Here is a 24,619-nt window from a genome sequence, read left to right on the forward strand (position 1 = left end):
AATCTGGTCTTTTCTGATTTATACATGTAACTTAAGTCCACTGATCAGGTTCGCTCTTGGTGGAGTTTGTCTCCCCCTGATGGTGAAAAAGTGAAAGTGCTCACAGATGACTGCCTTTATATTGTTCCAATTATTTTATTATACTATAATACTTTGTAATATTTTACAGAAATACTGGACTGGCACCAGCAGTGATGAGGTCTGGGGTTCAACGTCCCCAGAGCTAACCTAGAGGTAGAGGTTATTTATCTCTAAAGCCCAGAGGGAAGGTAAAACCCTCCCTGCTGCCTGCCGATCACAGCAGCAGACCAAACTGTTCAATCAGACCACCAGCCTTTATCCTTATTTAATTTTCAATATGCAACAATATGTAAATAATAATAAAAAAAAATGAAAGTAGGAGAAGAAGAGGGCGAGAAAATGAAGTTAAGAGAAAAATGGTGATGTTGAGTTTGCGTGAAAAAATGTGGAACAAGTTATATATTTCCTTTCAATAATATTTACATTTTTACAAATAATATGATACATTACATTGACATTCAAACAAAAAAACTACTACCAACACAGCATGAATAATAATATCTATTCATTATCCACTTTTTAAAAGTGTGATTTAAACTGTAACCACTGCCTGAACTCCTCGTTCAGCCCGGTCCAAAGCGTCAGCCCAAACATAGATATACAGAAAGTTTCCCTTATTCTGAGGGATGTTTGATACTAATTTAAACCTCTTATCTCCTGAGCTTTTTTGAATATTTTGCAATAACTGTTATTTTGTGCTCTAAACATATTTAGTGCTGTTTTTAGATCAGCTACATCAGTGGATTTGAATTCTGATAATATAAATATTAGGTTAGCTACTGACTAATTGTGTCCCAAATCTCTGCACAGTAACTGAAAAAAATGGTAAAACACGAAGCGCTATATGATCTAACACATGTCTGGCTTTTTGATTGGTTGTTTTGAACACATTTGATATGAGTATTTCAGTTTTGTTCATAATCAATAATAATATCAATAAATGTATCCTCATGTTCATTTTGACCCCATTTATCTGTATTTTTAGCTTTGCAATTTCCAGGCACCATTATTTTTGTTTGGTTCAGATTTAAGGATAATGTATTACTATCACCGTATATATTTAATTTCTACATTATTTAACAGTTATTCTTGGTTATTTCCAACACCGCCTGAGCAGCCAAGCTGAGGGGCAAAGCAGCCCTTCACACAGCCGACGGACAAAATGCTGATAGATGTTCCTCATCTCCATCTGCTGCTTGTTGTTGGATGTAAATCTGCTCTCTTGTTGATGGAAATATTATAAATCCCTCTGGTCTGGTGTTGCCTGTTAGGATTCATTAGAATGCAGCAGACTAACGAGGGTGTTTGTCTCTGAAAGGCCTCATGAATAAATAGCGCAGCTTTATTAAAGCTCCCTACAGACGCTCAATAACTGACAGAACAGAGTTTTTACCTCGCTGAATTTAACTTTTAAACTTTTTGAAGCCTCTGAAACAGAAACAAAGCCTGATGTGTTAAAAACATCTGATCTGATCTGAGACCAGCCTCCACGGTTCCCATCTACAGACAATAAGCTTCAGACTCTTTCAGCTGAATTAATTTGTAATACTTCATGGTAGACTCTACTTGTCTCTTGATTAATGAAGACCTCGTGTTTCCTGATAATTGCTGCAGGAATTAGAAAAGTTTTCAGTGCGGGACCAAACTGATTTGTGTTCATGTTGCAGGGTGTAACGATCCTTTGAGTTTTATATTTCTGGTTTTCAGTTTAGAGTTTCTCTCCATTATCTTAGTATATAATCATGTTTACTGTGTGATCTCAGCTTCATTTCTATCTGTTTCTCTGGTTTATTTCCTGCATTCGGTGTGACTAAACTCACCTCCTCCTGGTGTCAGTAAACACTTTCCTCAGTTTAGATGCTCAGCCGGTACCTTCACAGATCATTTAGTCACCTACCTGATTCCAAGTACTTGAAATATTTGGTGAAAATGCCTTGGTGCCTCCTTGGTGTTTATTCATTTTTTTGCCCTTTCTTGAACTAAATAAGCCAAACCATGAGGCCGTTATTTGTTCTGCCTCCGGCTGGGTCCAACTCCGCCAAAATGAAACATGTCAGAATTCTTGACAGAAAGTTTGTCCGATTCTTGATTTATCTGAAAATGAAACTCTTAGTTTAAAACACAACCAGCCTACAGATTCCAGTTTATTCAGGACAATGATAAAGTTTCCAAACTGGCTACAGTCTGTTTTGGAGTACCACAGGGCTCAGTGCTCGTACCACATCTCTTTACTTTATCTATGCTCCCACTTTGTTACAGAGACATTTCTGTGATAATGATGATACCTGTATTTACCCATAGACCCTAAAGGCCCAATCAGTTAAAGACAAAATAACTATGTTACAAAAATAAAAAAATGCAAATAAGTCTTTTGTCCATTTTTTTATTTCTAAGTTTGAATTTCTGTAATTCTTTGTTTTCAGGAAATCCTATGAGTTTCCTGAAAGTAGTTTAACTTTTCTAGCTCTGGAAGTTTAATCCTTCAGGCAGTGATGTTGGGCTTGTCTCATATCTTTATTTATTTTTATTAGCTGTTGCGATGTCTCTGCTCTCTTGCGTAGAAACATCACCATCTAACATATTAAACCTTTTGTTTGATGCTTTTTGTTTGTAACAACTGATTTTATAATTAATCAGTTTTCTCTAATTTCTTTGTGGTTTTTATTTATCAAAGGAGTCAAATTATCATGTCTGCGCTCAAAAACAAAACTTTCAGAAGTTTGTTTTTGTTCTTTTGTTTTGAACAGTTCATGCATAATAAATATGTCATTGTGAATCTGACAGCGGCGCTCTTAGATCCTCGTGACTGACAGGAAATCAAATCTACTGACGATATTTGATTGATCGCTGAGATGAAAGAGACCCAACAAGTTTGGTGCATATTTAAATCTGTTTGTGTTTTTCTATGTTTCTGGGGAGAAAATGCATTCAAAGGATGGAGTAATTAATAAATGAAAAAGCTCTGAAGACTCCGATTTTCAGTGTTTGATTAGTTTTTAGAGTTGAGGACTTTGAGATGCTAATTTTATTTTAAACAACTGTATTTTCTCCGCAGTTGTTTTTGTATATTTTACAAACTTTAGCTCTAAAGTTCATGAACATCCAGCAGGAATCGAGCTTGTATAAAACCCAAATTAATCACATAAATTTCAATGTTAAAATAAGCAAAGATTAAGATAAGATGGTGCTGGTGTATAAAAGTGAAGGATCCAAACATTCGGTTCGTTTCAAAAATCAGCAGCAACAAAGCAGATTGAAAACAGAAAACTGGTGGATGTAAATTAATCAATAATCAATCAAAAATCTCTTGTTTATTATTTCCATGGATATGTTTTTTGTCAGTTTAGTGTCTGCACAGATACGCTTCATGATTAATTAACTAACTGAATTGAAATAAAAAACATATTCATAAAAAACACAAATATAAAACTACACAGAAAGATAAAAAAAAAAAATATGAATTTGGGTTTTAATAATAAGGCCATTAAAAACTGAACCAAAGAGGAGTTCAGTTTTAATGAAAATATTTTGCTGATTTTATTTCAGCATATTATTTCAGCATTTCGAGAAGGGTTTTAGTTTTACTTTTTACTGTTTTCCTTCAGATTAATGTTAATTTATATTTTTAAGATAAAAGCAAACTAAATGGTATTTGTTTTTTAAGTTTAAAACATATTTACCATTTTTAATAAAAAAATATAAGTTTCGTTTTTTTCCATCAATCAGAATTTCCACATTTTTTGTGCTCTGTTAAGATGTAATTTTATATTTTTACTGCATCAAACGTCTTTTTGCAGTGACACCCCTACTAGAATAATCGGCCTGTGATGAAGACGCTCAGTGGAGAAGCTCTGAGGTTGTAGAGAGGAGAGAAACATTCATCAGCAGGAAAACTCTGCAGCTCTCAGAGATTTTCAATCAGCAATTTCTCACCTCTGCACTCCGCATGGACCAATCAGAGAAGAGACAGACTTGCAAAAACTTTCGGGTTGGATGAGGATCCAGGAGACCCCGTCTACCCGCTCCTCCCATGTTAAAGCAGCTGATATATGGACCTTTGATACTGATTCTGTCATTCAGGATAAACAAGGAATGAATCAGGAAGAATGACAGTCTGCCGTGTCTCTGGCTGCTCCTCTGCTGCATGTCAGCGTCTCCCTGGAAGCTGAAATGATCCCAGCTCCTGGCCTCCGACCAGGACAGACTGCAGCCCACCTTTCTCTGGAGGAGCATCACAGGAAGAAGGTGCTCCTCGCTCAGTGGATGAAGAGCTGCAGCTCTCTGAACGCCTCTCCTTCTAACTCGTCTGTGATGAGAACCTGCTGCTGGTTCTGGAGGACCGCCTTCGCTCTGGTGCTCCTCATCCTCTCCGGAACGGCTCAGTACGACGGGGGGAATTCTGTCCCGCGGCCCAGCGTCTGCCAGCCCATCTCCATCCCGCTCTGCACAGACATCGCCTACAACCAGACCATCATGCCCAACCTGCTGGGTCACACCAGCCAGGAGGACGCCGGCCTGGAGGTCCACCAGTTTTACCCTCTGGTCCAGGTCCAGTGCTCCGCAGAGCTGCAGTTCTTCCTGTGCACCATGTACGCGCCGGTGTGTACGGTGCTGGACCGGCCCATCCCGCCCTGCCGGTCCCTGTGTGAGCAGGCGCGGCAGGGCTGCGAGGAGCTCATGAACAAGTTCGGCTTCCAGTGGCCGGCCAGGCTGCGCTGCCAGAACTTCCCGGTCCACGGAGCCGGAGAGATCTGCGTGGGTCAGAACACGAGCGACGCTGAAGGTCCCGCCTCTGAGCTGATCCCGACCACGCTGCCTCCCTTCATGCGGAGCGAACGTCCCTTCTCCTGTCCCCCGCAGCTTCAGGTGCCCTCCTACCTCAGCTACACCTTCCTGGGGGACAAGGACTGCGGCGCCCCCTGTGAGCCCTCCAAGCCCGGCGGACTCATGTACTTCAGCGAGGAGGAGTTACAGTTCAGCCGGCTCTGGGTCGGAACCTGGTCCGTCTTGTGCTGCGTCAGCACGCTCTTCACCATTCTGACGTATTTACTGGACCGGAGGAGGTTCCTCTACCCAGAGAGGCCCGTCATCTTCCTGTCTGGCTGCTACTTCATGGTGGGCCTGGCGTACGGCGCCGGCTTCCTGTTGCAGGACGAGGCAGCGTGTGTGGACAGGTTCAAGGAGGGAGGCTACAGGATGGTGGTCCAGGGCACAGAGAAGGACGTCTGCACTGGTCTCTTCATGGTCCTCTACTTCTTCAGCGTGTCCAGCTCCATGTGGTGGCTCGTCCTGTCCCTCAGCTGGTTCCTGTCTGCAGCGATGAAGTGGGGCCACGAGGCCATCGAGGCCAACTCTCAGTACTTCCACCTGGCCGCCTGGGTGGTTCCGGCGCTGAAGACCATCATGGTGCTGGCCGTCCGGCAGGTGGAGGGCGATCCGCTCAGCGGTGTTTGTTCTGTAGGCGTCTACGGCGTGGACGGCCTGCGAGGCTTCGTCCTGGCACCGCTCCTCGTTTACCTCCTCATCGGCACCGCCTTCCTGCTGACCGGCTTTGTCTCGCTGTTCCACGTCCGATCCATCATGAAGCACAACGGCACCAAGACGGAGAAGCTGGACAGGCTGATGGTGCGGATCGGTGCCTTCAGCTTGCTCTACACGGTCTCCCAGGCGGTCACCATCGCCTGCCTGGTGTATGAGCAGGCGTTCCGGCCGCAGTGGGACGCCACCTGGCGCGCCCAGACCTGCGGACACTTCGCCGTGCCCTGCCCAGCCGGACACCCTCCTCCCGCCTCGCCCAGCTTCACAGTCTTCATGATCAAGTACCTGATGACCTTAATGACGGGGGTCACGTCCGGTCTCTGGGTCTGGTCGGGTAAGACGATGCGGTCTTGGCGGCGTTTTTCTAAGAGAGCGAACATCAGCGAGCAGCAGGTGGGAAGAAGCTGAATCATCATCTGGGAACGGATTCAAACCCAGAGGGACAGGAACCCAAACTCAGTCTGACCTTCAGAGTCCAAACAAGCTGATGCAGCTTTTTACTGTCGTTTTTAGACGTTAAATCATGGATGGCAGAAAATATCTTGTGTTAAATCAGGACAAACTGACGATTTTAGTTATTTGCAGAGACTCTCAAAGGGAAAATCTTGCATTACAACTTTAAACTCTGGAAACAAGCCTTGAGATCAGATTTAAAACCATTTAAAGTCTGATTCTTGGCAGAAAATCAACTCGGTATATCTGTGCTAATGTAACATTTAAAAACTGTGTAACCCTGTTTGTGTGAAGCTTTGGGTGCTTTTTTTTTAAATTACACATTCAACAAGGCTCTTACGCATCTAAATAATTAAATACCACTAAAACACGCAGAAAAAACTACATTTAACCACAGATCAGTTTAAACTCATTCATACTTCCAGGAGCCTCAGAGGATCATGCAAACTTGCTGCTTTTAAATGCTGGTAGAAAGCCAGAGCATTTGCATTTTCTTCAGTCTAGTGTAATTTTCCTCTATAGTTGTGGACTGACTAGAAATTCATCTTTACTTTATGTGTTTTTCTCTAATGTATTTTCCCGTGGGATTTTATTTAATCATCTTGATACTGAAAAGTGCTTTATAAATAAACTCGCCTCTCCTTTACTGAACAGAGAACCTTTGCTTGGACACATCTAAAATAATGAATTTTCACATGAAGTCTTATTGTCATGGTTTGTGGTGAAGGACCAAAGCGGCAGCGGGACATCGGGAGGCGCATAGTGGGAGGAACCAGTTCACAGAATCCGGTAACTCAGAAAGAAAGATGGAAAACAGACCATGTGGGAAGGAAGGAACCAAAACCCAGAACTTAAATACAACAGGGAAGTAAAACACAGGTGAGTGGGATTTACTAAGTCATGCTGGCTCAGGCTGAGGGAGAGTAATTAAAGACGACATGATCCTGGAACATAAGATTAAAAACGAAAAACACTCAAGGATCATGACACTGATTCTGTTTTAGTTCCTTTAAAGGTGGACATATTCAGTCTCTCAGCCTGATGAATACCTTTAGAACTCTTCTGGTCCACTTCATTAGTATCCTTCATATTTGTTCCAAGGTGAGCTCATTTTTAAGCTTTAAAGAAAACTTTTCTTCTAAAAGTTAGGCGTTGATTAAGTTTAATGTTTAAAAGCTTTTTAGAGTTGTACACATCTATGAGAATGTCATCATTAATAGCAAAGATCATTGGATAGCTCATGTTGTCTTTGTTTTTTCCAACAGTTTGTCTGAAAACCCGATAATGTTTCAATGCAGAAATCCACGGAAACCTAATTCTAAAAACATTTAATTTAGTAGTGGACAGACGGCTGTTCTGCTCCACCTTTCCATCAGTCTTTCACAAACATATTTATGAAGCTTTCACTCCTTTAAACTGTGCATCAGAAAATCCCAGTGAGATCTATGTTCTCCGGTTGGGTTACCTAGAGATGCTCTGCAGATGTGATGTTAAGGAGGTGCAGCCATGAGGTGGACCTGACTCTTTAGATGAGATGGAGGACGGAGGAGAGTCAGAATCAGAAATACTTTAATAATCCCAGAGGGAAATTATTTTGTTACATGCTCAAGATATACAAACAACACACACACAAACATATTTATATATATATATATATATTTACAGATCTAAAATATAGGAGGGAGGAGGAAGGTCAGGACATCTCGGCTGAAGTCCTTGGTAAATGGTCCTGTGGGTGAGAATAAAGATATATGTGATGTTATTTTTTAACTTAATAACTGTAAACTTATATTGACTTCTGTATCGCTTGGAGTTTCCAGAAAAATAAATTCTCACAGAAATTCAGATGGAGCTACTTAATCTACCAAAAATCAACAGGAAGACAAGGAACAGATCATGAACTTAAACTCTTTTTATTCGATCATTTCCACATTACTCCACATTGTTATATGTGGGGCAAAGTTAGCTTAAAGTTAGCTTTGCATTTTGATTTTCTTTGCTCTTTATTGCATATTAGTATATCTTACATCACAGCATGATGAGAGGAAAAAAATAATTTATTACCTTTATTGTTTCATGAAACGCATGAACAAAAAGGCAGCTGTGCCTCCCAACAAAATTATTCCAACCATAACGGCCACAGCAGCAGGAGGAGGAATCCATTGATCCCCTGAAATGGAAGCAGGTTTGTTAAAGAAGAACATTTTATTGAATTATTTCTGATGTGCACTTTCTGGTCAGAAGTTTACATACTCTCATCATGTTTGTGAAAATTGACATGATGCTTTTATAAGGTTATGGTTTTATCATAATTTTGGTTTTATCATAATTTTGTGTTTAGTTTCTAAGTTTATTCCTGGTTCAGTTCCCTCTGTATTCCAGTTTATTCCCTTAGGTTAGCATTTGTTTTTTTTTGCTTGATTAAGTGTTTCCTTTTGTCTTAATCAAGCTTGTTAGAGCTAATTAGTCTCCCTCGCTGCTTACTTTCTGCCCCAGCTGCTCCATTTTGTCTCCTGATTAAAACATCGGCTCCTTATGTTATTCTCCACACATCCCTCAGGTTATAAGCTCTCTGTTTGTAATTCTTCCTTGCTGGACCCTTTTCTGTTACTTAAATGGTTTTCTTCCCCATGTTATCACTTGCTTTCTCCATCCATACCTGATGATCTGTTCCCCTCCTGGCACGTGTTAAGTTTATTCATTTTGTTGTAATTAAATCCTTTAATTCATCATGCCGCTCTCAAAATCCTGTCTGCCCTTTTGTCCAGCTCTCAAACCACAAACCCAGACAAAGTATTTATCTATTCTATTCTATTCTATTCTATTCTATTCTATTCTATTCTATTCTATTCTATTCTGTTCTGTTCTGTTCTGTTCTGTTCTATTCTATTCTACCAGAAGTTTGTTGAAGCGTGGTTGAGGTGCAATGTGCTGTTGGTCACCAAATACTAGCGTGGCCACATGTTTATATTTGAGCCTGTATATCTCATGTTCTGAGAAGTTACTGCCGGACCAAAACGCAAACAGGAACTCTGGAGCCTCATGGTGAGTCAAAGGATTTAATGATAATGAAAAGATAAGTAACAGTGGAGGAAGAGGCGGGAAACTAGGGGCATGGATGGAATGGGCTAGTACAACAGACAATCCAGCAAAAACAGTGACAACCAGAAAGTATAAAGACAGAGGAAGAGAGACTAGGTGAACAGGTGGAAACAGCTGAAAACAATGAAAACTGAGAACTGGAGAGGTAGAATAATAATTAAGGCAAGGTAAAATTATTTGTATAGTACATTTCAGTACAAAGACAATGCAAAGTGCTTTACATGATTAAAAGCATAGGAAAATAAAAATAGAATAAAAGTAAGTTGGTATTAAATGTAGAAAAATTTAAACAAAATGAAACATGGGAAAATGGAAACTTAAAGTAATTATTAAAAACAGTTGGACTCCAGCGTTCTGGATCAGCTGCAGCTGTCTGATCCACTTTTTAGGCAGACCTGTGAAAACACTGTTGCAGTGATCAGTTCTACTAAAGATAAACATGGATTAGTTTTTCCAGATCCTTCTGAGACATCGGTCCTTTAACCCTAGAAATTTTCTTCAGGTGATAGAAAGCCGACCTTGTAATTATCTTTAGATGCTTTTGGAGGTTCAGGTCTGAGTCCATCACTACACCCAGGTTTAAGTTAAGTTGGACTCTGAACTGCTGAAGACACAAAATGGACACTGTAATTTATTGAGATTTACTGCATTTTAGCGTGATTTTCCAAGCTATATGCAAATGAAATTTCGTTCTGTACGCACTCTGTGCATGCAGGATGACAAATAAAGTTGTCTAAGTCTAAGTCTAAGATTTCGTGCCTGATCAGTGGTTTTTAGCTGAAGCAGCTGAAGCTGTGTGCTAACTTTTGATCTCTCCTCTATTGGTCCAAATATTATTACTTCAGTTTTGTTTTTAATCAGTTGGAGAAAGTTTTGGCACATCCATGCATTAATTTCTTCTATTTCCTCAGAGCTTGAACTGGTTCAACGTCACCTGGTGACATGGTGATGTAGAGCTGTGTGTCGTCTGCATAGTTATGGTAGCTGATGTTATTTTTTATTATCTGAGCTAGAGGGAGCATGTAGATGTTGAAGAGGAGGGGACCCAGGATGGACCCTTGGGGAACCCCACATGTGATTTTTGTCATCTCTGATGTAAAGTTACCTAAAGAGGTACCTAATTAATGAAGGCAGACAGGGAGACAAACGCTAACAGAATATAATACAAAATGAACATAAGAGTCAAGAACCTAATCAACCTAATTGTGACCGTTTCAACGGTTTTAACCTTGTGTGGATCAGAGAGGATCAGCTGTTCTGTTTTTTTTATTTTTATTAATTTGATCAGGTTACTTATTTAAACATAGCGGTTCTATCCTGAAAAAAACCCCACAATAACTCAGAGTTACCTTGATTTTTCTCTATGGTCAGCAGGATGCTACTCATCACCACCTCCTCGGTGTTACTGAGCTCACAGGTGTAGAGACCCTCCTGGTTGGAGGATAGATCCCTCAGCGTGAGGCTGCCTGACTCTGACACGCCCTTCACGTGTTTCCTCCAGTCCTCCGCCACGCTGTGGTTGGCGTCGGTCCTGTATTTGCTCAGGAGCACCCAGCTGTGGTTGAACCTCCAGACGAGGCTGGTCACAGTGAGGTTCCAGTCTGAGCAGTTGATCGTTGCCTCAGCTTTCGGCACGCTGACGGAAACTAAAGCAGGCAATGCAGGAATGTATATAAAAAGCATCTCATCAGGTCTGCAAGATAAAGCCATCACTAGTTGCTCTTTAAGGTGATTCTAACCTGCAACGGTTGTGCAGCATTTATCTGATAGACAATCTTACTTGGTCTGAACAAGGTGACCTTCCTCTTGCTTCTCCTGGTGCTGAAGCTGCAGCTGTAGACCAGGTAGGAAACAGCTTCTGAAACCGTCAGGGAGCTGTTGATGTTGTAAAGATGCTCTTCAGTCCGGCTGACTGTGATGGAGCTCTGGACGCCGGTCTTAGCCGAGGCTTTAAAGGACCAGCTGTGCTCAGGGTTGGGGTAGATCCCCTCTGAGCTGCAGCTGATTGTGTTTTCCACCTGTTCGATCTTTAATTTACGGACTGGAGCTGTGAAAAGGGAGGAAAGTGGCACGTTTTCAAATGTGCTGAGAACTTTTGGGGATTTCTGCAGCAGTGTGTGCTTCTCATACCGTCCACGGTCACGCTGATGAACGAGTGACTGATTGCACCAGAACTGTTTGTGAAACACTCGTATCTTCCCTCATCCTCAACCGTCACGCCTGTCAGCAGCAGCGAGGCGTTTCCTCCGGAGATCTGATCCCTGAACAGAGACGACCTGCCTCTGAATCGCCGGTCCTGGAGACGCGGCTCGTTCTGATCGCTGTGAAAAGAGTGGACCCGAATCGGTCCGTCTGTCAGCTGGATCCAGTGGATGTGGACCTCACTGCCGCTCTGGAAGCTGCACGGCAAAAGGCAGCTCTCCATGAAGACACAGGACACATCGGTGTCTGAGACACAACGCATAGAGACACCAAGTTAAGATGTGAGATGAAATTATAGTGACAGACAATCTATAACAAAGCAATGTACAGAACATGTTCAAGGTTCGAGAAGGAGGATATAATGTGAGGAGTAATTTAAATTTTAAGGTATTACCAGCATGTACTACAAGAAGAACGTTTTGTGTCTCCATATGTAGAGTTTGGCTGTGGAATAATTTAAATATGCATAGCCAGGTTATTTACCTTTTTTATTTATTTATATGTCAGTAGCTCACTCTGGTTGCATACAAAGTTTATATATATATATATATATATATATATATATATATATATATATATATATATATATATATATATATATACACATATATATATATATACACACACACATATATATATATATATATATATATATATATATATATATATATGGTATATATATATATATATATATAATATATATACACCTAGATATATATATTTAGATGATATATATATATGATATATATATATATACACATATAATATATAATCATATATATATATATATATATTATGTATATATATATATAATATATATATATATATTATATATATATAACATATATATATATATATATATATATATATATTAATATATATATATATAATATATAGAGAGAGAGAGAGAGGAGAGAGAGAGAGGAGAGGAGAGAGAGAGTTATTATTTAAACCATAACAATGTGTGTTTACTTTTGTTCATTCCTTTTCAGACAAGAGAGGGGTAAATACTGGGCATAGAAGATGTCACTTATTAATTCATGTTATTATTTTGCTGATCCTGCTTCATTGTGTTTCTATCTGATTATTTGTTCTTGCGAAGGTCTAAAATAAACCAAAAATAAGCTAAAAAGGAAATCCCATCACTGTACACAGGAACTATACATCTGTTTCCCGTTTAAGCCAATCAAACTTTATTTAACTAGAACCTTAGAACGCAAGAACAACAAAGCAAAGCCTGATATAAAAACCCAAAACACACACGGACCATCAAACACGTTTAAATGCAGGGAACAAGGTTATAATCCAATAACAGCAGCAGAACCGCTGAGGAGGAAACATCTCCCTGCAGCTCCATGTTTCGGACTGTTGTGGTTCTGTTTATCTGACATTTTTCAGGGATGTCTCTCAAGTTGATGGAAAATTACATCTTAGGTTCTAAGATGACCTTTGACCCTCTCTGAGCAGCTGCAGAAGGGAGGGAGCGGAGGAGACCAAGGCAGTGGCAGATACGGCGCCCTGCTACCAGGCTCCACTCTCCCCTCATCCATCAAGGTCAGTGTCTGCGTATTTTCTGTTGTGGGACTATCAGTGTCTGGTTTACATTCTGTAGTCTGATTTAGCAAAGTTTAAGATGTGGAGAGCAGAACAGAGCTGGGGGAAGCAGGGCTGCTGGCTGCAGCCGAGCCGGGGGTGTGATTACTTTATCTTCGCTTTGTTTCTAAAAAAAGTGCTAAATCTTGATCCAATCACAGTTTCCTTTTATTTAATAAGTAACTCAGGAATAGGTTAATACTATTTCTCGGATCCCAGTTATTTTAAGGGCAGGGATTTAAGCTAAAAATGAACTGTTCATTCAGCTACATAAATATAGTAAAAAGGGCTAAATTACTTATACTAATCATAAAATGTAAATGATAATTAACTAACATTGAACCTGGGTCTGCTGATCCTGCTTCGTGTCCCAAGTACAGGTCAGATCACAGGGTTCTGACCTAAATCATCCTTTGTGTTTTTATCTGTAATAAGTAATTTTCAGCGACAACAAAGCTCATCTGCAGCTGCAAATTTCCCACATTTAACTAAAAAGCTGTTTACTGTCAGCTAAGATAATGTTGCTGTAATAATTCTAATAAAAAAATAATTACGATGGTGAAAAACCACAGATTAGCTGTCGCCGTTAATCAGAAAGAGATCAAATGAAGCGTTTACTCACCTCCTCTGGAAAGAGCCCACATCAACAGAACCAAGAGAACCACCAAGAACCCAGAACAGTTCTCCCAGAACATGTTCCTGCTGCATTTCATGTGACGGCAAACAGCTGATTGGGAGAGATGTATCCAGATTCAGTGTGAAGAGACGGTTTGTCGCAGGAGGACTGGTTTTTCTTGATCAGTATCAAATATATGATGTTTGCGTAAAATCGTTCCTTATGGGAAACCCCTGAGGAGAAACTAAAGGAAAGTCAATAATCAGCGGCTCTGTGACGCCGGTTGCCTCAGCAAACACACCATATGGGCCCATTTTCCCAGAAACATCCTCCCTGCTCAGAACCTGAACGGTTATTTGATCCGTTAAATTACATTAGTCTTGTTAGGTGAACCTACATGTTAACAGCAATGATTTTAGAAAAAAGCCTCTGAAGTTTGATGATTTGTTTGTATATGTTAAATGTTTCAGATCTATGTTTGTTTAATGTTTCTACCCATCATCCACATTTATTGAATAAATTCACAGAACTTCTGAACTTTTTGTTTCAGTTTGAAATCCAAGCTACAGGAATAGACAAGATAAAGAAATGTTTATCTTGACTTTCCACCTTTAACAGGAAAAGATGCTCTAATGTGATCCGGGCTCAGATGGTGAGAAACACTATCAGCTCTTCATGCACGGATGGATTTTAACATCAGGTTATAAAACAACTTTTTATCCTGTTTCTTCATTTCTTCACTCACTGGTTTTGGTTCTGAGGAACGAAAAATTATCTTTTGAGTGATTTTACTATATTTGAAAAGAGAAAACGCTTAAAAAGAGTGGAGAGTCAGTGTGTGAACATATTATGGTTTATTGCGGTGAATAAAACCGGAGAGACCAATGAGAATACACATGATTTTTAAAATTTATTTTTATTTAATTTTATTTAGAACCCTAAAGAATCTAAAAATTAAAAAAAAAGAAAGAGAAAAAAAAACATATGCAACAACATAAGATATCCAACAAAATATTCTACAACACAAAACTAAGGCGGTTTAAAAGGGAACAGGAAGGAGGAATCGCTTATCCTGTCCTGTCCCTGAATTTACATCTAAGCATCTGCAGATAAATTTTGTCATTTAATTCGAAGGGTATTATATGTTATTTATTTTATAAATATTACTTATGCAATCTTTTCATTTTCTCTTGAATTGTAAATGATTAAAAGGAGTTAAAGAGAGAAGAGTTGGTGTGTGAAAATCAGACTACACATATTTTTTCAATTTCTTTTTTATTTGAATTTATCTTGATCCATAAAAAATAGAACATTTTAACAAAACAAAGATGAAAAAAAATCACAAGATATCTGACAAAATATTCTATAGCAAAAAACAAAGGAGGTTAAAAAGGGAACAGCAAGAGGCAATGGCTTGTCACTAATTAAAATAGTGGTTTAATCTACACATAAATGCTCATATATAATTGTAGACACATACATATGGATGTATAGCTACATACATATTAGTCTTATAGCTCATATCACTTGTCTGATACAAACCTTTTTTATCTTTTGCATGCTCTAATGTGAAAAAACTGCTGTGCATGAGTGTCATGTTACTTGCTACTTTTTCCTTTTTTGGTAACATATAGTAACAGATGGTCACATTAAAGTCTTCATTCTTGATTCCTACATATACATCTATGCAACTGCAGAAAAATGTAATCATTTAGTTGACATGATATGTTATTCATTTTTATACACATTATTAATGTGCTCTTTATATTTTCTCTTGAAATGTGCAATATGTTTACTTTGCTTAATTCCATCGCCTAAGGCAGCAGTTCTGTGTTCCAACCGGGTTGACGCACCCCCAGTCTTCCAAAAAAGAAAAAAATCAACAAGCCTATTTAATCATTCTCAAATGACCAGAAGACACATAACAAAAACAAAGAAAAAAATTGCAGTTGTACTTACAATAACACCACCATCATAACAAAGGTTATGAAAATAAAATTAGAACATAATTTGAATTAAATTGCGTGGAGCCAGAGCAAGAAAGAGGCAGAGACGCTCAGATTGGTTACACCTCCACATCCTGAAAGTCTCTAAAGCAGAGGACTAAACTCTGATGATCTACCTGTGTGTGTGTTCTCACCTTATTTATTTCATGTAGCAGCTTCTAAATCTGAGTAAAACTCACAATTTTACGCCACAAAATACCAACACGAAGAAGTTTAATTTGATTTGTGTCCGATGACCAGCGAGCAAGAGAGAGAGAATACACTTTGGTAGAGCAGCAAAGAGTAACAATAACCGAGCGCTGGCCACGAAAAAGCTGTTATTAATCAGAGAAATAAAAAGTTATTTCCTGATTGTTTCACAGCAGGTAAACACGTGCCGTAGTATGAACTACCTGAGGTTATCTATGTGTAGGATGAGTTTAGTGGCACTACAATGATCTATAGTGTAGTTATTGGCTACTAATACTTATAATAACAATGAAAAAATCTCCAAAAATAGAGTTTGGCCTATCTTTCCTAAGAGTTGTAGTATGAACTACATGAGGTTATCTATGTGTTTGGTGGCACTACATTGATATATAGTGTCGTTATTGGCTATTAATACTGCTTTGTTCTGGTCCTTGTTCTCATAGCTGCTGTGATTACAGAACCTCTTCTGGTGTGAATTTTTACATCAGCCAGTGTTCAGCCTGACACCATTGCTCATGTTTATCAGCCTGTAGCTTATGCTGGACTTTTGAGTCCAGACACAGAGCTACCGGTTGCTGTATCTCACTGTTAGTTTCCAGCCCAAAACAAAATAAAACCTGCCAAATTTAAAATAATAAAATAAGCCCAAATCTCAAACTCTCTCATGTTAAAAGCTCTTTTGATATATTTTGTAAATAAATCTTTCTAAAAGCTCAACAAATGTTGTGAAAAGCTTTCCAATTTTTCATAACCTGCCCATAAGCTACTTTTGTTCCAGTTCAATGTGTTCAAAAGAATCCTAATTGGGTGGAAACCTGCCTAATTTGGCAACAATGAATACACTATTGCTTTTTGTTTGTTCGATTTTTTAGATTTTGGGATTTTATTGAGAATTTCTTTCTCAGCACTGTAGGAATAGTCACAGAGCCACTGTTCAGCCTGAAGCATACAAAATGTTCTTTTGAAAAAGTGTGCCCCCCTGAAAAAATGGAATGCCCCCCCTGTAATTTGTTTCTGCAGCCGGGTCTGCACCAGACCGATGTTTTGCTGCTAAAACTTTATTTTAGGACCCCTAGTGGCAGGCCATGCACCCCTCTGGGAATCGCTGGTTTAAGGTATTCCACAAAATCACTTCACAAACCAATATGCTTTGAAGAGTGCTGCAAACACATGGTTGCTTTAAATTACATTTCCCCCTAAGGTACCACCTTCCCTCTCTATTGTTGAACAGGTTTTGAATTTTTTTTGGAAGCTTATTATTTCTAGCTTTGAAAATCACCTGTGAAGTTTAAAATTGTACCAAATCCATAACTTTCATCAGTAATGGTTGGAAAAAAAAAGTTGCTTCACGATACCAAACATTGTGTACCAGCCTTATAGTTCCTTTATGGATTGTGCAAATTTTTTGTAGAGAAGTTTTGTATGTAGTAACCCAGACTTCAACACAATAATCCATCCAATAAAAGTTTTGTTATTCAAGATATGTCTTGTTTTTCCACCATTCTTACTGGTTTTAGACATCTTATTAAATACATGTAAACAGACCTTATGGTCCAAAAATCATACCTAGAAACATATTTTCAAAGATATTAAGGATAAAAAAAAATACTGTTTTCAACATTCATAAACATTATTAATTAAAATGCTTGGAACCTTTAGATTTAGTGATTTAGAGAAATTAACCAACTGCTGTATTTTAAGATCCTGAACAAAATCCTAAATACAGACCCTGATACATTTTGAAAGAAAACAAAAAAAGGCTGATTAGTAAACAGCTTCAGTCACAAAAGAACAAAATCAAATTCTAAAATAAACACCTAAATCCAAGGTGACACAATGAAAATGATTAAAGAAATCATGTAAACTTTAGTTATATTGTCCATTGAATCTATAAACCTTTTTTCTTTCAAACTTTGAGGCATGTGTGTAGAACGGTCAGCAGGAACAAAGCTAAAGCATCATGTTAGACAGTAAAAAACACATGGTGCTGGTAGATCTGTTGTCCAGGTGCATCCTTTAAGGCCTGCATCAATTGATCTGTTTAAAGGCAAAAATGTCTTGGTTCAAAACATGAGCTGAAAAACCTTCAGGCTCAAGGAAGAAATACAAAAAATTAACAGAAGACACTTTCTTGAGAACATCATGGTCTAAATATATATTTTTTGTAAACAGATAAAAGATGGAATAAAAACATTGATCACAGAAGCAAAGACAAACTGAACATAAAGCGTCGAGAGTCTCACTGCAACATTTCCTGTTAAAAGTGCTGCTGGAGGAATCTGGGAGACTTCAAGTCATTTTAGGCAAAGGTTTTTTTATGCAATCACTGATTATAAAGGCATGCAGCAGCTTGAAATATGTGAGATAAAGCCCTTGGCTGCTTTGAACTGTTATAATTTTAACATATATTGAAATACTACTACTTTTGCTTGGGCACATGTCGTGGCTACTCTTTTCTGCCTTGCTCTCAGGTAGCATCTCAGACATGAAAATAAACTCTTTTAAACAAACAAAATCTTTTTCCTCTACCTGCTTGATTCTTAAAGGGCTGTCTCCAATCGACCCGAGGCGGGTACTTACAGTCCAGTTTCAGCTTCCCCTGCTGGGGGAATGAAAAATAAAATATAGGTGAGAATACAAGCACCAAAATACAGGAAGTCAGTCAGTTTGTTATTTTACCGTTTTTCCTGCATTTCCGAATGACGATGATGGTTATTACTCCTGCTATGATGGCCAACCCCATAATCACTCCAATGATGATTCCTGCAACAACAGCTGGATTCTCTGAAATATAAAATAGTGAAACATTCCTAAAGAAATATTCTATATAAATGTGATGTTTGTCAATTTTATTTCAGAGAGTTGTGACCTTTGGCCTCACCTGGACTGATTCTCACAGAGATGTTTGTAATTATCGTCTTGTCTTCTTTGCTGACTTCACAGGAGTAAACCCCCTCCTGATCTGACGTTATATCCTGTAACGTGAGGCTTCCTGACTCTGATACGTCCTTCACATGTTTCTTCCACTCGTCTGAAACTATCGGGTGGAGGTTGGCCTTCGTCTGGTTCAGAATGATCTGAGTTTGGTTGAACCTCCAAATGAGGCCTGTTGTAGAAGTGTCGGAGCCGGGGCAATGGATTGTTGTCACACTGCTGGTGGTCTTGGTTGCTGTTCAAAAGACGCAAACACGTTTTTCATGCAGTATCAGGTGACAGTATCAATCCAGCGCTCACTGCAGCATGCTTTGCTTCCAATTTAACATCTTGATCAACTTATTTTGAAGAATCTTGCTTTAAAATCAAGGCTAACATGGATTATTTTACAAAACACTCACATAGTTGCCTCACAGTAGCTGTCTTCTTTTTCCCCAGAGTGCCGACGGTGCAGCTGTAGGTCAGATCAGAACCATTGCCTGAAACCATCAGGGAGCTGCTGATGTTATAAAGCTGCTTATCAGTCTGCTGGACTGTGGTTCTGTTCTGCAGAGCAGTGGATGGAGGGTTTATGGACCAGGTGAGTTCAGGTTCAGGGTAGATGCCGTCTGAGCTGCAGGTGATCCTGTTTTCTACCTGGGAGAGGCTGACTTTAGAGACTGGAGCTGCAGGAGAACAAATGAAGAATGAGTAGAATAAAAGAGTCTGGATTTGATAAAAACTCTTTACAACACTTTACAACATCAGTTCAATCAAATCATAAAGTAAAATTAGTGAAAAAAAGTTTTCTAATTAAATCCAGCAGGTTGCATCAGGTCATTAGCTACGTTTACATGGACAAAAGTAATTGGAATAAAAGGCCGATCGGAATAAGCGTCATGTAAGCACGGTAATCGGAATGTTATGATCGGATCAAACAAAATTGTATTCTGCATGAGAGAGGTAGTTTATGCTGATTGATAATCCGATCAACATGCATGTAAACACTTGTCAGCTTCAAGTTATTCTGAATGATGTAAACGTGACATATTTCCACCACCTAACAACACAGAAATATGTCATAAAGTGAAACTGTCGGCCCCCCGATACAGCTTTCTATTGAACATTAAAACATTAACATGAAAAGAGCTCATAATTATTGTTTATTCGGTAATGTTTCAACCATAATTACAACCTGATGCAAGTCCATCCAGGGAAAGTGGAAGACAAGCAAACTTGTACAAACTGCTATATTTTCTATTTTCTGTTGTTCAGAAAAGACGGAAGTTCTTCTTCTTCTGTTTTTTTTTTTTTTTGGGGGGGGGGGGGGGGGGGGTTGATAACTGCGTGTTTTATGAAATGTTTATTTCAGGATCGGGAGAGATCGGCAAACACAAATAAGGACTCAAACACTGTTTCTGTTAGAATATAAGGCACACATTTATTAATATTCCCCACAGAATACAGCACATCAAAACAATTAGCTCTTCACACACGCAAAGTAGCAAGCATTAAAGCAACAAGCTTTCAAACAAACGTGACGCTCAACAGATTCTCAGAATCAGCTCTTACCATTGTGACACGAACTGGGAGCCCTCAGTCCTAGGTTAAGATCAGCGTTCACGATGCCGGTATTCCACACACGAACTCACGGCAGACTCACCAGGCTGAGGGCGGTCTCCTCTTTATATACTTGTAAACAAAGAGTCAGATGTGGAGCGAGAGTGGCCATCTCTCCCTCCACAGCTGCCCTGCCTCCCTAAGCATGTTTCCCAAAACATCAACCGTTCCCAGCACCTCAGCAGTGTGCGAAGCAAAATAATATTGCATACAACAAATCAAACAAAATAAGAATACAGAATCAGTCTTTCCCACAACACATTGTCATAGGTTCCCACCACAAGTTAAAACAAGTTATACCACAATAACACATGTGGTTCTTTGTTTTATGTGAGCAACATAACAGACACGAGCATATATGTTGCTCTTAGTTTAAAACTAACCAGTTTTTCCCAAAATACATAGTCAAAGAACAAAAATAACTCCTTAATATATCACTGCGCATGTCAGAGAGGTTCTATTCAGCCAGGTGCATATACACACATTATGATCAGATTACTTGATTATGTACCCATAAAAACAGTAAAATCCAATTATTTTTGGGTTTTTAAGAGGACTCATTTTTATCCGGTTGTGAATTTCTGTGTATGTAAACATAGCAATTGACTTGCAGCATTTACTCCTCCTGGATGAGTATGGACCCTCAATGATAGAGTAACATATGTTACTGTAATATGGAGGAAAGATCACTTGTTACTGTAACAAATGTATCTCAAACTAAACCAGGCTGCCAGTCATTGTGCTGCAGCTTGGATAGAGACATGTCTCAGTAAACCCAAATATCATCAAAAGTATCCAAAACTTATATATAATCAAGATCAATTTAAAACAGAGTGATACATTTCAAGCATTTATTTCTGTTGATTGAATTCAGTTTGACGTACCTTCAACTTTGAGGTTGATAAATGAATACCTGTTTCCAGTGGTGGTGCTCATGAAGCACTTGTATCTGCCCTCATCCTGAATCCTCACCTCGGTAAGTTTAAGTGAATAGTTATGTCTGGGAAACTGGTCCTTGAACAGGGAGGTTCTGTCTCTAAAGCGCTGGTCTTGGGTTCCCAGCTGGTCTTGATTTTGGTAGAAGGAGTGGACAAGAAGGTCTCCTTCTGAATAAAACCAGTGGAGGACTAATTCACCTCCGTTCTCTAATTTACAGGGCAGGATGCAGCTCTCCATGAAATGGCAGACAACCTCTGGAAGATAAAGCAAAGAACTGCATCAACAGGGAAACCTTCCTTCTAAAAATCTAAAATCAATCAGAGGAAGATCAACTGCTAAAATAGATCTACCAATAAATAACATCTAGCTGCACCAACAAATGTTTCTCACATTTAAATAATAAGCAATACCATCTTCTGAAAGCTGGTTCTAACTTTGATGATTAAGAATAAAAATATATATAAAAATGCAAATTGGTGTCGCTGCTTCTTTTTTAAATCATAAAATCATGAATTTGATACAGATGCATCACATGTCAAGTTCAATAAACAGAATATGAATAACTTTATACTGCAGTTAATCCTATGGACAACCTCACCGAGGAATGTATGAAGTCAAACATTTTTCCTACTCTCTCTGGTTTCTTGTTTTAGATTCAGTAAGGATTACCAAATAACTTTTATTCACTAAATGCTAGAATCTGTTTCTACATGTATTGTGTGTGTATAACACTTTTTCAGCCTCACTGTCATTCTGTGAGAATGCTGTTTCTGTGTGGTGGGAAAAAATGCTGTTTTCCAGAAGCAATGGAGGACCCTCACTGCCAGTCTATCTGGTTGAAAAACTATTTCAATTTAACTCATAGTTATAGTTGGTAATTCTGTTCAGAAACACTTTTTTTAATTCTGGGTAAAATCATCCTTCAATCCTGAAAGTAATTAAGATATTATGTATTCAAAAAAGGAGATTAAAAATTTGTTCTCTGTGAGAACTGCAGGCCTGTAAAAACTAAATATTTGTTGTTCGGTCCCAAGGGCCTGGCTTTGTCAGAATGTAACTGCTGTTCCTGTTCTTGCTCTCATCCATAGACGTTATATACTCACCCCCCTCTGTCCCTCAAGTTCTGGATGTATCATCTTATCTACTGGTTGCCCCACATACCATCATTCTGACACGCTCATGTAACACCAGTGTCCGTGCTCGTTCCTTCTGAGTTTCCACTTGCTGTCTGTGCATGCACACGTCTAGTGTTTATGTATCCAGTTAGCTTAGTGGCTAGCTTAGTTCATTTTAGTTCCGCTGCTCTCACCATAGACTTTGAACATGGCTGAGAGTCACAAGAAGCAAACCGCATCATGTTTATGAGAAGAAGAGGAAGCCCTCAGTAGAAAAATAAGACCAGAGTGGATTAGGGAGATTTTTTATACGATCCCTTTGAAGAGCGGAAGACCAAGATAAGACGATCTTGTGCATGCAGAGTTATAAAAAAAAGGGACTTCAGGAAACTTCCGGAAGAATCTATGACATGCAGTACTTTGTAGAACCTAAAACTGACAACCATAATAAAACTTAAATACATGAACTACAATTGCCAAAGGTTTCCATTTCTATTAATAATATTTGATTGTATTTAATGAATCTCACCAGGTTTCAAAATTGTGCTCCTCTTGTTTTTATGAGTGACCCCGGTGCATTTATAGGTTTGATCAGAACCACGGTCTGAAACCTTAGTTCTATTCTGCAGAGTGGTGTTGCATGGAGGGATGGAGGACCAACTGACTTCAGTTTGGGGGTAGATCTCCTCTGAGCTGCAGATGATCCTGTTTCCCTCCTGACAGATATTTACTCCATGGACAGGAGCTAAAAACAAACACAGAAAAACAACATCAGATAACTGTTTAATCGTGATCAATAAATGTTGGGTTTGACATACAAGCACCTGCTAACACAGTTGGCTGCACCAAGAAGCTTCGTGATTCAAAGTGTCAGCTGAGATGTTTCATTATTTATTTTGGATTTTCTGCCTGTGTTTAACTAGGATTTCTTCATCTACTTTGGTTTCCTCCCACTACCCAAAAACATGCATGTTGGGTTAACTAACCCTAACCCTTAGCAGTTCTTTGGAACGCTGACTCACTGGCTGTGGTAAGCTGCCCAGAGGATATTTCACATTACCCCTCATGACACTCAATTGCAAACAGATGAACAAATGGATGAATCACCCCCCCCCCTCCATTCTGCTCATGCTCAACACATGCAGGGTCATGGAAGCTGGTCTGTGGTAGGAAGAGTAGCACATACAGACAGAGATCATGCAAACACGAATGCAATCAAAGTTACTAGAGCCCAGTTTTATATATTAGGTCTAAAATATGAATAAAATAGACCTGATACCCTTTGTGTTCAACCCCCAAATCTTCATAAAGAGCTTATAAAAGTTGCCAAAGGAGAAAAAGAAAATCGTTTTGTATGAGGTGAAAAGCTTAACAGCTTAAAATAAGGATGTTATGTGTTTTCTGTATTGTTTCTCCAAACATCAACTTTCAGGTTATTAAATGATTTATTTTGTCCACTGTTGGAGCTGGTTAAACACTCATATCTCCCCTGATCCTCAGCTTTAACCCCCCGTAAGGAGCAGTGAGACGTTCCCTGCGGAGACGTCCTGCCTCTGAAATGCATGTCCTGGAAACTAAAATGGTCCTGGTTGTAAACATATAGGTGGACGTTTGCTCCAGATGTTAGGTGGGTCCATGCAATGATAACAGCACACTCCTACAAGCTACATGGCAAAACACAGCTTTCTACGGAGTCACATGGTACCTTGATGCCTGAAAGAAACACATTAACTCTTGGCTAAGGAACATAATACTCTAAATCTAGAAGTAGAACAGAAAAACTTACCTAAAGACGACACAATAGAGTAAAGAGACATTGTGATCTGTAGAATCACAATGATTTTAAGCCCATAATGTTCTTGATGCATTTCATGTGCTGGTAGAAAGCTCCTGTGCCAAACTAAATCCTCCTGTTCTCATCGTCTACTCCCTTGTTTCTGACACATGTTGAGACAGCGGTGAAATCTGAGATTGGAATGAAAACACAAACGTTAAAGCTGCAGGGCAAAAACAAGTCCCACCCATTACACTGTACTAGCAACAACATTCCAACATGTTGATGCTTGCTTATAGACACAGTAGTTTCATGTAAAGTACTTTTAACAAAAAAGTAATATTGTTACAGTGTAGATGTTTACTCAGAATGAAGGGGTCTTTATAGAAATACTCACCACACTTCGTAGATTTTAGTGCAAAAGAAACTAACAAAAACACTGAACACACAAAGTTTCAATATTTTGCATAATTAGCAG

The 24,619-nt window shown here is 39.0% G+C and overlaps 2 protein-coding genes across 4 annotated transcripts; one reads left to right on the forward strand and one right to left on the reverse strand.

The window, feature by feature from the left end:
- Positions 1-4,176: 4,176 nt before the first annotated feature.
- On the forward strand, positions 4,177-6,610 carry LOC118556201 (frizzled-7-A-like). Its single transcript, XM_036124978.1, has one exon. The coding sequence runs from the start codon at positions 4,252-4,254 to the stop codon at positions 6,025-6,027; it is 1,776 nt and encodes a 591-aa protein (XP_035980871.1). The 5' UTR covers positions 4,177-4,251; the 3' UTR covers positions 6,028-6,610.
- A 10,121-nt stretch (positions 6,611-16,731) lies between these two features.
- On the reverse strand, positions 16,732-24,314 carry LOC110367292 (CD276 antigen). Of its 3 annotated transcripts, none has more exons than XM_036125008.1 (8): positions 24,154-24,314; positions 22,897-23,112; positions 21,198-21,506; positions 19,116-19,379; positions 18,662-18,949; positions 18,460-18,564; positions 18,310-18,382; positions 16,732-17,817 (listed from the first exon to the last, which is right to left on the reverse strand). In XM_036125008.1, the coding sequence occupies exons 1-7, from the start codon at positions 24,233-24,235 to the stop codon at positions 18,357-18,359; spliced, it is 1,290 nt and encodes a 429-aa protein (XP_035980901.1). In that variant the 5' UTR covers positions 24,236-24,314; the 3' UTR covers positions 16,732-17,817; positions 18,310-18,356. The 3 variants fall into 3 exon arrangements, with proteins under 3 accessions (XP_035980901.1, XP_035980900.1, XP_035980902.1); XM_036125007.1 differs by having other exon boundaries at positions 18,650-18,949; XM_036125009.1 differs by lacking the exon at positions 22,897-23,112 and having other exon boundaries at positions 18,650-18,949.
- Between the last annotated feature and the right edge of the window lie 305 nt (positions 24,315-24,619).

The sequence above is a fragment of the Fundulus heteroclitus genome, chromosome 21 (genome assembly GCF_011125445.2).
Source record: "Fundulus heteroclitus isolate FHET01 chromosome 21, MU-UCD_Fhet_4.1, whole genome shotgun sequence".
NCBI lineage: Eukaryota > Metazoa > Chordata > Actinopteri > Cyprinodontiformes > Fundulidae > Fundulus > Fundulus heteroclitus.